Here is a 13,682-nt window from a genome sequence, read left to right on the forward strand (position 1 = left end):
CGTTAGATCTTCCTCTTTACATAAAAACATTAAATCTGGGTAACACATTCTAGACCAGATAATATCTAACACAGTCACATTTAGGTGGAATAAATCCAAACTTTGATCTCTGTATAAATTGATTTTCTTTCTGTAATTTCATAATAATATTTTTACTGTTTCTCTGCTTTGTATGTCTTACCTGTTTGATGAAAATTCTAGGTCTTATAATATCATAGATCTGGTTCCTGGTCAAGTTTGATAATCTTTTTTCAGAGATGGAAATTATTTTGAAGCACCAGACAGATCAGGGTTAAATCAACATAGATTTTATTGCCGTGAAATGTTTGATCAAATGTGGTCATTATCTTCATAGACTCATGTAAAACAGGTAGCTTGTATAGGAAATAGAAATATAAAAGATTATGTTTTTCACCACTGAATTATAAATTAAATTAAATGGAAGGAAAAAACCAAACTAAAACTCAAAAGCAATAAATAGGACATTGTTTGTTGGTGACCAAGTGCGCACTCACATTTAAATACAATCACAACAGCTGCTGTACAGAACAGAATTAATTGTACAAAATAAAGAAAAATAAAGAATAGCAATAAAAATATCAGACCTTTCCAAATGACCTTCACCTGGCAAAGGAAAATGACTTTATCTTCCTCCCTCATTCCCCACACAGCTGTATGTGAATTCTTGTTAAACCTGTAATGAGGGCAGAGGCAAAGGATACTTTTATAAATACAGTTCCTGTATAATTTATTGATTCTTCCTTGTGTTGCAGGCTTGTGTCTTCTACTAATGCTGTTTCTTCTTGTCCTTAGAAATAAAGAATCAGAGCAGCAGAACTATTTCTCCAAAGGATAAATGAAAGTCAAAAGACCTTGGAATTCACCAGCAGCCCTTTTGGATCCCTAAGATATATAGGACCAAAATTGCTTGTTGGTCTTAGGAAACAAACAAAAAACCAAAAAATAGCAGTTAGAGATTGTAAAGTTAAAACTGGCTCTTAGGACAATAAAAAGCCCTTCTTGAGCCTGGCTGCAAAACTGTGAGCTGCGCCTGTGCCACTGAGTCACGTCCAAAGGAAGAGATGAACTGGGGAAATATTTACACAGAGGTCCAGGATTTGGAAGGACTATACATTGTGCCTGCTTTGTAGCAGATTTTTCTGGTTTTAGGAAAAGTCAAAGAGAAACTTCAAAGAGCAGATTCCATGTTGATTTGGAGAGCTGAAGTCTTTTCCCAACAAATGTTGGCATTTATCTTTAAAAAGGAAGCAAATGACAGGTCTAAATTCACCCCTTCTGCCAGTTCTCCAAGGCAACAGAATGACACCTAGAAGGAGTTAGGGTTAAAGATGGCAGCACGAAGGACAAAGTTCTTGACAGTCTTCAATTGAAGGTGGCAGAGTCATCACTGCTTGTCTGTAGTTCCCTCTCCTTTACAGGCTGTGAGCTCTGTTCCAGTTCTCATCATCTGATAAAATTCTCTCTTTACTACATTACCTGTCTGTCATGTGAGGGTGCTGAATGAGGGCTGTGTGAACAGAGAACCAAATCTCAGGGCGGAGGTGAGAACATTGCTCCTACTCTGCCAGACTCACCTGCTAAGCTTAGTCAGCACAAGAGCTGCTTGAACTCACAGTGAGTAACACCTTGCTCTAGAAAAATAAGTTTGTAGTTAGTCAGTGTGTTTGCTCCATGAATAATTTGCTAATAAATCCAGGAGTCAGAAGCTGCTCTTTGTGAGTCAAATGTGCCAGGACTTAGGATAAGGAGTAAGTTCAGGGGCCCACTTAAAATGTTTTGAGACTGGTGGTGGGTAGGTGTAACTCATACAGAGCTGAGCAATGGGCTGAAGCACAAAAGGATCCAACTACTCAAACAGCACTTGGGTCATGAATCAATTTTTGGGGTCCAACAATCATAATGACTCATTGTCCTGGCCATGAAACTTTGCAGACTTTTCTCTACTCCTTTGATGGTTTTGACATTGGATAAACACTTCCATATTTTCTTAAAGGAAGATTTTTTTTCCCCTTTTTCTGATCAGATAAATTTCCAAGTCAAAGAGGTACAAGTATACTTCAATCTGACACCAGAGAGCACCCCCTAACTTCAAATAATGAACTTCCTTCAGGTTTATCTAGGTCATGAATGTGTTTTGAGATGACAATGTTTCCACATAGACAAGACTAACAAAATAATAAAACCCCCAAACCTACAATTTGGGAACATGGACAGCACAGCAATGTAAGTGTGAACCTAGGCTGAGATTTTAACAGGAACATCAGTGAATTCAATGCTAAAAACCTCACTGAAAGTTCCAATATCAAAAACTAAAGGTATTTTGACACCCAACTGCTCAGATAGCTAGTTCAGCAGAAAAGGCAGTGATCATTATTGTTCACTCAATAAAAGTGCAATTAAATTAAGTAAATTATTAAATGCAATTAAAAAGAAAAAATAGGGAGCCTGCCAATGTCAGCAAACTTGCAGCCACATTTTAAAAAGAATTTCGCTTTTTAAATGTGCTAAAGTACCAAGGGAAGAACCAGAACCTTTGACATGGAAATAGAAAGAACTTCTTAATGGTAAGAACATATAGCAGTTTAATCAGGTAGAATCAGATTTATATAGACCATTAACAAAAATATACAGGGGTCATTAAGCCAAAAACTGGAAGTTCTGAGGCTTGAATGTGCTCAGATTTAGTAATAGTAATAGATCAAAGGGTAATCCAGGCCAAAAATCATCTGTTGCCTGAGGAGCAGACACTCATAGTGATTATGTAACAGTGAGAGACACAAGTCTTGAAATAAATTATTGTTGGGACCTTGGACCATATCCTGAATGGGCAAATATTTCATATAAGGCTGTATACATTTATTTGCAATATTAAGCATTTTAATTTTATGGTAATAAAATGCCGCTTTAACAATAGTTTAACAGATTTATTTGCCCAGCCATTTATTCCTCCTTCTCCAAAAAGTTAGCGGACATTTTAGGGGAAAAAATTAAAAGGATCTTAAAAATCTTCTCCTTATATTTTTTGCCCAAACAAAATCTAGTTTAAATCTATCCACACCTTGAAATATAGGTTCAAATTAAATTGCTGTGCTGTCCGGCACATATTTTACAGATGTGGCAAATCTGCATATGTGACACAGTCAAACTTTTGATTTTTCCCTTTCCTCTACCTCAGTTTGGGACTATAGAAAAAGCAGAATGAGTTTTCTTTTTACCTTTAACCATGGTTACCTACTTTCACCCTCAAGTATTTAATGTTCTAGGACAGCTCCACAATGTTTCTGCTGAAGATATCTCTGAGGACTGTTCATTTGATTTTAGTGTTTCTCCAGAAGTACCAGTACAAATTCATTAAATCAATTTAATAAAGTTAAATTTTTTGAGGCACTTATCTGACCTCGGTGTGTTAAGGAGATGGAGTCCCATGGAGATATACCTGTTTCCCTCAATGCAGGAGGGTGACTGGATAGCACTGAAGCAGGTATCTGAGTTATACACCTACCCTGAGCAAGGACAACTCTGGGCAAAAGCATAGGATTTTTTTTTTCCAGACTTCTTTAAATAAACAGTCAGGGACTCCTTGCTTTCTAGAGTGTTTTCTTATGGTCATGGCAATGTCCTTACTGACCTTGAGAGGAACAGCATCGTGCCATCATCACTCTATTGCCTTCCATAATTTGAAGGGTGAGGGTGACATTGTTAATTCAGTTTGATTCCTTGCATCTGGCACTAACACTGCAGGTATTTGTTACAGTCCCTAGGTTTAGTCTAAACTGATCATCCAAGGTGTAATCCATGCTAGCAACTTCTAGAGAGTGAAAATGTGTGAAAGCTTTTGTCACCCACAGTTATCTACTGCTGTCTCTGGGACCCTCCAGCTTCCCCTCCAGGTGAGTCCAGTTCTCCTAAAGGTTTCATGTCATAATGTCAAAACTCTGTCTTGGATACCTAAAACATCTCAAATGGCTCTAAACATTTACACATGGACAACTATAGTTTTTCCTACCACAGAAAGAGTTGAATTGTCCCTTGGAAGAAAAGGTCTGGTTCTACTGATCTGAAATAGAGTTTAGGTAGACAACACCAAGCCCTCCCAGTAATACCATTCCTTCCTAACTTTCTCAATAAGGTGATGTTAGAGAAACAAGAAAAAGAATGGAATAAAGATCTCATTGAAGAAGGAGTTAGAATGTGATTGGGAAAAGTCCCTAGACTCAAAGAGTCTTGAGCTCAGACTATACCTCCCATGTTTTCTGCATGAGGATGTGTGGTAGGTGGTAAAGTAATATTTCAAAAGTACATTAGCAAGGTTATTACCACTCAGCTGCTGTGGACTAAGCCAGTCTGTCTTATTTGTAGATTTGTTTTTATTTTATTTCCAGTGAGTGGATTCTGTTAGACCTCTGCACCTCAGCTGGATTTATAAAGACAATAAAGCTGCAGAAACAAGCTGTTGAAGAAAAAAAAGCATCATAAAATCAAGGCAATGCAAAAGGTGACTCCAATTGCCTGCACTGATTGTGTTGAACAGAGACCCAGGTATGGTAGAGTGCTGTGGTACCAGGGGCTGAGAAAATAGAGAACAGAAGCCCATGCTGTCATTAAAACTGAAGTTCACAGAGGGATCAGGGCTCTTACTGAGACTATCAAGGTTTGTTTTCCTTTCAGTCTGCCATGCTCTTTTCACAAGAGACACCACGGCTGCTGCTTGAATGGTCAGGACAGATTCCCAACAGGTTCTGGCCTCATTCCAGTGCAGCTTTATTGTGCATTCCCATGTACAGGACAGTTCATTTGTCCCATGACCCAAGAATTCCTCTTTTACCAGACTTCCATACAGTTTTTTCAATGGTGAGTAGATCAGGCATTTCCCATGGACCAGAGGAAGCCTTTCTTTCAATCTATCCAGCATGAGAGCAAAGTCAGGATGCTGGAACTATGTGTCCCACAACTGATGCACTGACCCTAACTCTGCTGCCGGAGAAGAAAGTGCTTCAAATTTTGTGTGCCACCTCAGCCAAGTCCAGAAGTGCTTATAAAAAACAGTGTTAGTGTATCATTCAGAACAATCAAATACTACGTGCACAAAAAAGCAGTTTAGAGCAACATAAATTTTAAAAAAGTGACAATTTCATCACACAATTACTGTACACTGCTGTTCTTAGGGTTGAATACTTTCCTCTCTCACGCTCTCTCTTTCTCTCTGTTTTAATCTTTCTTTTTTATTCTCTTTTTATTTTCTTTTTTACTATTTTTTTCTTTTCCCCACCCCCCCTTTTTTTTTTTCCTCTGGATTTGGTCCACTGGAGATAAATTGCCCTCAATGATATATATATTTAAAAAAAATATCAGCAGCAAGACTCTCTCGAAATAGATTCTGTTTGATGTAGCTAGTCTGTCTTTTCTGTTTTGCCCTCTTTCACAGCAGCCTCTGAAGTTTTCCGCAGGGGGGCTTTCTCCGAGTTGGCGTGTCCTTGGCCGGATTCCGCCGCTCCTCCGTTTTTGTGCGATGTGTGCTTTTCCAAGTAGTTCAGCATTTCACTGAGAACAGTTTGGAAAGTGCTTAGGGCAGCACATATTGCAGGAGTTCCAAAACCATGAGTGATCAAACTACAAATGGGAAGGAGATAGAAGAAAAAAAAAAAAAAAAAAAAAGGGAAAGAAATACACACGCACACATAAATATCAATGCGCCCACAAACACTGAGGAGTTCACAGTACACTCATTTTGCTATACTGAAATTCAAGATTTGCTCCCTAAACTATTTATTACCTGTGGGAGAAACAGAAAAGAAAAGAATAGAGCCAAAGAGCAGACTGCCTGCAGCTTCAAAGGTTGTTTTTGGTGGAGCCTCAGTTGTGAAACACCACGGGACAGACCCCTCAGCAAGTGCAGGGCACAGGGCTGCTAACTTCAGAGAAGCCAAGGCAGAATCCATGTCTTCAGCTCTGCAGCATTGCTAATTTTCCAGTGTCATAAAGTCTGGCTCCCCCTTTTTGGGCAAATAAAAAGAATTCTGTGTGGTTTATTCAAAATTCTGGACCATACTTGGAGGTCTTTTCCACCCTTAATGATTCTGTGATTTTATAGCTCTCAAACATGACCTGGTTATTCTAAATGAAGATATGACTGCATTTGTACTAGGAAATTCAGCAAAGTCAAGGATACCATCTCCAACCCTCAGCACAATTGGCATGATTTGGTCATATCCCTGCTGCTAAACTCATGGACCATCCAACAGGGTAAGATCTGAAGTTCCTGTTGGGAACAGACCCGGGCCAAAACCCTTGGCCAATACCCATGCTCAAGTGATGAACAGAAAATGTTTCACATAGGGCTGGTTTAGCCAGGCTGAATTAATGAACAATTATTGGCAAAAAATAACAGAGTTCTAATGATGCTTCCCTGGTAGTGTTGAATTTACTGGTATAGATTTGCCCTCTTGCATCTTTCATCTAAATATCTAAATAAGGGGGTTTTTATAAACACTGAATTTTTATTGTCATTGCTCCTGGCTGCCACCTGTAGATCCAGAAATGTGTAAGTTTTACACAAGTCCTATCTCTTGGATAACATCTCGGTGAAGATCACAGAATCCCAGAACTGTCTGGGTTGGAAGGGACCTTAAAGATCATCTCATTCCATCCCCTTGCCGTGGGCAGGGACAGCTTCCACTACCCCAGGTTGCTCCCAGCCCCATCCAACCTGGCCTTGGACACTTCCAGAGACCCAGGGGCAGCCATACCTTCTCTAGGAAACTTGCACCAGGGCTCTCTCCACCCTCAAAGTGAGGAATTTCTTCCCTATATCCCATCTAACTCTGCCCTCTGTCAGTGGGAAGCCGTTCCTCCTTTTCCTGTCACTCTATGCCCTTATCCAAAGTCCCTCTCCAGCTATCATGGAGCCTATTATGGTACTGGAAGGGGCTCTAAGGCCTCCCCAGAGCCTTTTCTTCTCCTCTGAGGCTGAACAATCCCAATCCTCTCAGCCTTTCCTTGTAGCAGAACTGCTCCAGCCTTCTAAACATCTTCATGGACTCCTCTGGACTTGCTCCAACAGCTCCACATCTTTCTTGTGCTGGGGACCCCAGAGCAGGATGCAAACCTGCAGGATGTCCCAACTACCATAGGATATGGGATGTGCCACCAGAAATAGGCTTTTAGGCAATTGACTTTGGTGCCATTTGCCTAAATATTATGTGTGCAGCATAAGATGATCACGAAAGGGCCAAAAAAACTAAAGTTATCATGGGGCAACCAAGTTGTTCTCCTTGTTGTAATGATGCATTTTGATAAGTGGTATGTGAAAACAAAAACCTCTGCCCTAATAGTCCAGATTTTTAGTTTTAATTTAGAAACATCAATTAAAGATGATTTCAAAGATTGAAATGCCATTGATATTTTCAAAAGTGATTTCAGTTATTTTAATTCCACTTCTTAGAGAAGAAAGCAGATGAAAGGAACAGAAGCTAATTTTTGAGTTTGTGGGCATTTTTGAGAAATCAATACTTTATATTGGTTTGGGTGAGAGGAAAAGAAAACCTTCATTACACTGATTCTGACAAAGAAAAATAATTGTTTCCCATTCCCTGCTGGTTAAGATTTTGTCCCTACAGTCACTCTCTGGCTGTCTTGGGCACCACATCAGTAAATCCTGATTTGATGTAGAGACCCATGTGAGGGTTAGAAATATGAATATTTCACCTCAGTGACCTGTTTCCTCTGCACTTTGGCTTCTCAGTCTTTCTAGACTTTTTAGGAAAAAAAGTGAAAATATAGGGAGTGAGGGGAAAGAGGTTTTACGGGACATGAACAATTGGTAGGGTGCTGTAAGTACCAAAAAAAAAAAAAAACATATGGAAAAGACTTCAAGATATTTTTTTGGGTCACCTTTCTGTCTGCTAGACATGGGAAACCTATTTGAGAGGAAACCTGGTATTGTAGGGAAGACACAAAAAATATGTGAGTTCTAACAAAATGAGTGTTCAATATGGAAATATATCTTCATTTCAGATTGGGAGTGGCGTAGTCTTTTATAAAAGGTCTCCAAAAGGCTATTTCCAAATAACTAGCATTTAGAACATTTATCCATCAGTCTCCAGGCACTTTTCAAAGCAGAAATTTATATTTATTCCCAGTTAGTAATGCGAGGAAAATTATAATTAAATATTTACAAGCAATATTTTGCAAACATCAATTAATAATACCGCATAAAGTTTGGATGCTTGAAGTTTGAACTTGTGTCAATATCTGGATCTTTATAATTTAGCATTGCAAAGAGGTAAACAGACCTCAGTTTAATTTTATTTTCTTTTTAGGTATGCCTGGCATATCCGAAATATAAAAAATCATCATCATGGTAAGTCATGTTTTAAATAGTTTTAAAAACTAGAGCAGTAGCATATATGAGTATTTTAAGCCTTTTCAAGTAATTTTAGGAGTCAGGTGCTTTAATGATTTTCAGAAGTCCAGAGAAATGAAAATGTGATGGAGTTTGCAGAAGTAATAAGCAAGGAATAGGAAATTAAAGGTATCATTACTAGTAATGTTATTGCATGATTTTTACACTGCTTGTGTGATCTTCTGGATCCTGATTTGGGGAACTGACCATACCAAGACATATAAAAATCTTTATGATCTTGCAAATAAAAGAAACTAGTGTATGTGTCATAGAAGCTGGAATTATCAGCATTCATTCATTCATTCATTCATTCATTCATTCATTCATTCTTTCATTCATTCATTTCCAGTAGATGCAAATCATATAATCACAGAATCATTTAGGCTGGAAGATATCACCACAATCATCAGGTCCAACCATTCCCCCAGCACTGCCATGTCCCCAGAAGCCACATCCACATGATTATTGAACTCTTTCAGGGATGGTGAACCCACCATTTCCCTGGGCAGCCTGTTCCAATATCTGACCACCCTTTCAGCTAAGTTTATTCTAATATCCAATCTCAACCTCTCCTGGCTCAACTCGAGGTTGTTTCCTTATGTCCTATCACTTGTTACCTGGGAAGAAAGACTGACCCCCACCTGGCTACAATCTGCTTTCAGGGCATTGTAGAGGCTGAGAAGGTCAAGTAAACAGTAACTTTAATACAGGATTAAATGGAAAAGAAACTTTCTGGCCTATAATTTTTGAAACTTTCAATTTGGGAACAAAGGGAATGATACTGTGTTCATATGACATCTCAATAGACCCTGAGAAGTGAAGTGGGAATACTACCTTCAAAACTTAGAGGGACTGTCTCAGAAATGATCTCTAGGGGTAGGAACAAATTTTAGCATTGTGAAATGCTGAACAAGACTGTAGAAAATACCAGAATGGGACAAAATCTGATATAAAGGTACATAAATGTAGGTGCCAGCTTGTAGGTATGAACAACAGCGCCAAACTCCCGTTACCACCAAAGGGGACTTAATGTAGTTTCCTGTCTGTAAGAGTCTACAGTGATTTGACATGTCCTGTGACATTTGGAACACCCTCACAGATTTGATAGATATGATATAGGACTGAAGTCCAGCCTGCTTCTAGATGTTTTAATGCTGGGAAGCTTACCCTTGTGTATCTCAAATTGTTTACGCAGATGAATTGAGCCCTGGGGCTTTGTTCAATACAGTCACAGAAGTCTGGAGAATGAATTAGTACATTAAATGGATGTGTCTCCTTCATGGTTAGCTGCACCCTTCTCCTGGCTACACTAGGGGCTCCATCCTAAATAAAAATGTGATTTGGGTGCTATTTGAGATGTTCTGGGGTACCCACACATCTATGTCATGTGAACAGGTAATAATACAGGGGGGTTAGAGCGGACCAGGACCCTTTTAAAGCAGCAGTGGGTGGATGGAATACCTAACAGCACCGAAAAAGATGCTATATCTTGCCCTAGATCTTCATTGACTACATGAGAAGCTCAGGCATCCAGCTTACATAAAAGCACCAAGATATTGCTACTTTATCCAGAGCAGAATCTGAAACTTCTGGTTTAAAAACTAATGCACATAGGAAAGGAATGTTTTGGAGTGAGTAAGGGGTCTATTTCCTTTACAGTTTAGCCTTCTAGTTACCAGTAATCATTAAATATGGCAGCTCTCACCAACATAGCCTTATGTTTCTTATTAAAAATCCAACTCTTTTTAGTGAAGTGGTGCTGCAGAGTCTTGTGGTAACTCTCAGTTCCTGATGAATAGATTCCTCTCCACAAATGGGGATATGCAGAGCCTTTTAATTTTCCCATGAAGCTTATTAGGAGAAATAATTTTATAGAAAATTTCTAACCAGCCCTTCTTGCCAAGCTCCTATGAGGGTGTATTTTATTAGGCTCACTTTAGGTAATGAGCATAAAAAGGCCGAGAGATATTATCTTCTACTTTATCTTATATTTCTATCAGTAATTCCCCTTGCTCTAATTTTGGTGGTCCTTACTTCTCTGCAAGTTAAAGTCTTTGAAAAATTCAAGAAAGTTGGATAATTTCCCTTTGCTGATGAAAGTAAGTTTCAAGTTTGGGAGAAAATCTGATTTTACATTTAAATCAGACATAACAGACCGAAAATTAATGGCAGAGCATTCAAATGTGTTTCCTGAAAGTCAAATTTAGCTGCCTGATTTTTCAGGCTAATTGAGCTCACACTGAAATTGGTTCATTTTTGGTATGCTCCACACCTATGAAAGGAGTTGCTTTCATTATCATACTTACATTTGGGTTTATAAGCCTAAAATTAAACATGGTGGTTTCATAATGGAGTCTTCTGGGTATTCTCAGCTTTGTAGTGCATCCCACTACAGCTCCTATAACTATAAACCAGCTTTATTGTTCCGAGAGGCAAGGCTGAAATCTCTGATTCTTGTGTTGGAGAGGTGCAGAAAAAGGCAATGAATATCAGGCCAACACATTACAAAGCCTGCTTAAGGACATCCAGACCTGCCTGTAATTCTGCCCAGTGCTATGATGCAATTATGTCTGCTCATGTTTTAATGATGGCCTTACTTATAAGTGGAAAGATCCAAGTGTGCCTGAAGGCTTGGAGTCTCGTTTGGCAACCACCTCAAGGACTCCTCCCTACCCCAGGCTGGTGAAGCACTGACATGAAGCAAAAGAAACAGCTTCCCTCTCAGTGGGGGGGGAAGAGGCCATCTGCACTGAATGTTTACATCCTCATTTAAAATAAATAAGCCCTTTAAAATAATAATAATGAAGACAAAGCAACCTTGAACTTATTGGTCAGATTTTCTTAGAACTTTGACTGTGAAAACTCCATGATTATCCAAATTCAACAGCACACAGCTGATGACAGATGGTAAGATATGATATGATGTAATGGCTGTAAGGAAATGGTAAAATATTTGTAGCTCTTCACAAGTAACATCTGAATACAGAGGTGAGAATATTGACTTTGAGGTGTTTCTGTTGATTTCAAGGTCTCTGTTGTGATGGTTGCCTAGAAAGTTAAATGGTGATAACTTTACTTCAGAAGCTCAGAAGGTCTAACCATGACACAAGTTAGACTCATAGTCAAGAATCAGAACGTGGGCAGTGTATATTACAGGGATAAGAAGGATCAGAGTAGCAAAAAGTACAGAAGTTGCCTTCAAACCAGGATCTCATGTTTTCCTTTTGTTCATAGTGTATTAAGGACATGTCCTCCTAAGCAGATGGACCTCCTTCCACCATGTGTAAAAGCCAAGGAGAAAATAGGAGGAGAGCATTAGAGCTGATGCCTCAAACTTAAGACAATCTATTTTGGATCTGTAAATTTCAGACTTTGGGGCTCATTTTCCACACTAAGAAGAATTGCCCAGGCAACAGTTCCAAAAACTGTGGAGTGTTTCTGAACTGTAGACCAAAGTTTAAAACATTTAGTGGTTTGTCTTTACTTTATGGGAAGGCAAAGAAAAAGATGAGGTTCATTCAATTTACTACTATCCATAATTTTTTTCCAGTGAGGAAATGTAACTAAGAAGCCCTATTACCCTCCTCAAATGAGAAAGACCAAGAATCATCATTTATAAACATGCTCATGACAAAATGCAATCAATTTTGTAGCCTTTTAATTTGGAAAGGAGGGGAGGGCATTCCTTTTTCTCTTGGGAAACACAAGAGTGCCTTAAATGCTTTAAAAAATGCTGTGTTGAAAATCTAAGCATTTTCAAGATTTTTTTTAGCTTCTTTAATGAATGTACATTTTTTTACCATTATAATGGAAGCTAGTTTTTAATGAATCAGATAAAAACAAAACAAAACAAAACAGACTTTTGTGTGGTTTTTTTTTTGACTCCATAAATTGTGACTTTAAAGGAATATGGTAAGATACAACCCATGACAAAAACCTATAAAAATATTAGAAATTAGAAAGGATTTAGTTCATCAGGAGAGCAGGACAAGGTGAGTGAGACCTTACTATGGAAAGATCAAAGAAGGAATCCCTTGGAAAGGAAGTGAGGGAAAGATCCCAGAAGAAGGCACTTTAACACTTCTGGTAAATAAAGAGAAAACTAAAAAGTAACAATAAAATTTTAAAAAAGGAAAAAAGATGGAAACTATTTGTTGCTCCCTAGCGCTTCAGCACTGGACACCAGTGTTGCTCCTCTCAGTTAACAAAATCCAAAGATTGAGGGAGCTTCTGGAAATCAAGGAACTCTAGAGGGCACCAGAGGTGTTTCACCATAAACTTCATTGTGCACCAGGCTTCTTCCAGTCCCTGCATCCTAACAGGAGGCTGCTGCTGTGAACTGAGATCACTGGAATTATGACAGAAGCTTCTCTACCTCATAAGCAAAGAAGTGTAAAAAAAAAGAGAGAACAATGTATAAAAGGGGGTGAGCACATCTTTGAAGACAACCCACAAGTAAGTCTTTGGGCTTGGCTTCTTGTTACAGTTTAAAGAACACGTTGAGCTTCAAAACCTATTTCAGTGCTCCATTTTCCCCTTTGGAAAGAAAGATGTTACTTTCTCACCGCTCCCAAAGTCTGAGATTCTGGTTTCTTGTCTGTCACTTTTCGTGTCACCTCGTCAGCGTGATGCCAGGCTCTGGCAGGAGGCTGACAGCTCCAGGCTCAGCGAGCAGCTAAGCGACAAAACTCTTGTCTCCAACAGTTTCACAGGAAGGGTGTTTCATATCAGCTGGATGGCTTGACAGAACACAGAATAATCCACGAGGATGCTGATTGCTTTCATTACCTAACTTTAGTATTCTGAACTTATTACTTTTTGTGTGTCTGTTTTCATAAGGTTTCTGCAGTGAAAGGAATGTCATGTACAAGAAAGTAGTTTTCCCTTTGCTGTTTTGCTGTCATTATATATGAAATAGAAGATCTGGGTGTGATTTTGCATCTTGATGAAATGTAGCCTTGAAGTTAAAGGATCAAATACAACTGCAGTAATCAGTGGATAATCTCCTTTCCCTATATGATGGATGGAATTAGTAGGATATCTGAAATTTCCAAACACTACAGATTTGAAGAGACACGAGCGTCCCGAAAGCAAATGTAGAAGATGTATCTATACCCAATTTTACAAGTGAAGAAAGTGAGGCCAGGAGGGTGTTTGATGAGGCCATGGAGTCTGTAGATATAAACCAAGACACAGACACAGACCTTGTGAGTATAATCTCAGATAGTCTTCTGTTTGAAAGGTTTGTGTGATATGGCTT

The 13,682-nt window shown here is 38.8% G+C and overlaps 1 protein-coding gene across 4 annotated transcripts in view; it reads right to left on the reverse strand.

Annotated features, from left to right (window-relative positions):
- Positions 1 to 292: 292 nt before the first annotated feature.
- Positions 293 to 13,682, reverse strand: part of TFAP2D (transcription factor AP-2 delta) — a 53,310-nt gene continuing 39,920 nt past the window's right edge. For all 4 annotated transcript variants that reach the window (XM_038133910.1, XM_038133912.1, XM_038133909.1 and 1 more), the window contains one exon: positions 293 to 5,631. In XM_038133910.1, the coding sequence (XP_037989838.1) occupies positions 5,412 to 5,631 (220 nt within the window). In that variant the 3' untranslated portion in view covers positions 293 to 5,411. The remainder of the gene's footprint in view (positions 5,632 to 13,682) is intronic.

The sequence above is a fragment of the Motacilla alba genome, chromosome 3 (genome assembly GCF_015832195.1).
Source record: "Motacilla alba alba isolate MOTALB_02 chromosome 3, Motacilla_alba_V1.0_pri, whole genome shotgun sequence".
NCBI lineage: Eukaryota > Metazoa > Chordata > Aves > Passeriformes > Motacillidae > Motacilla > Motacilla alba.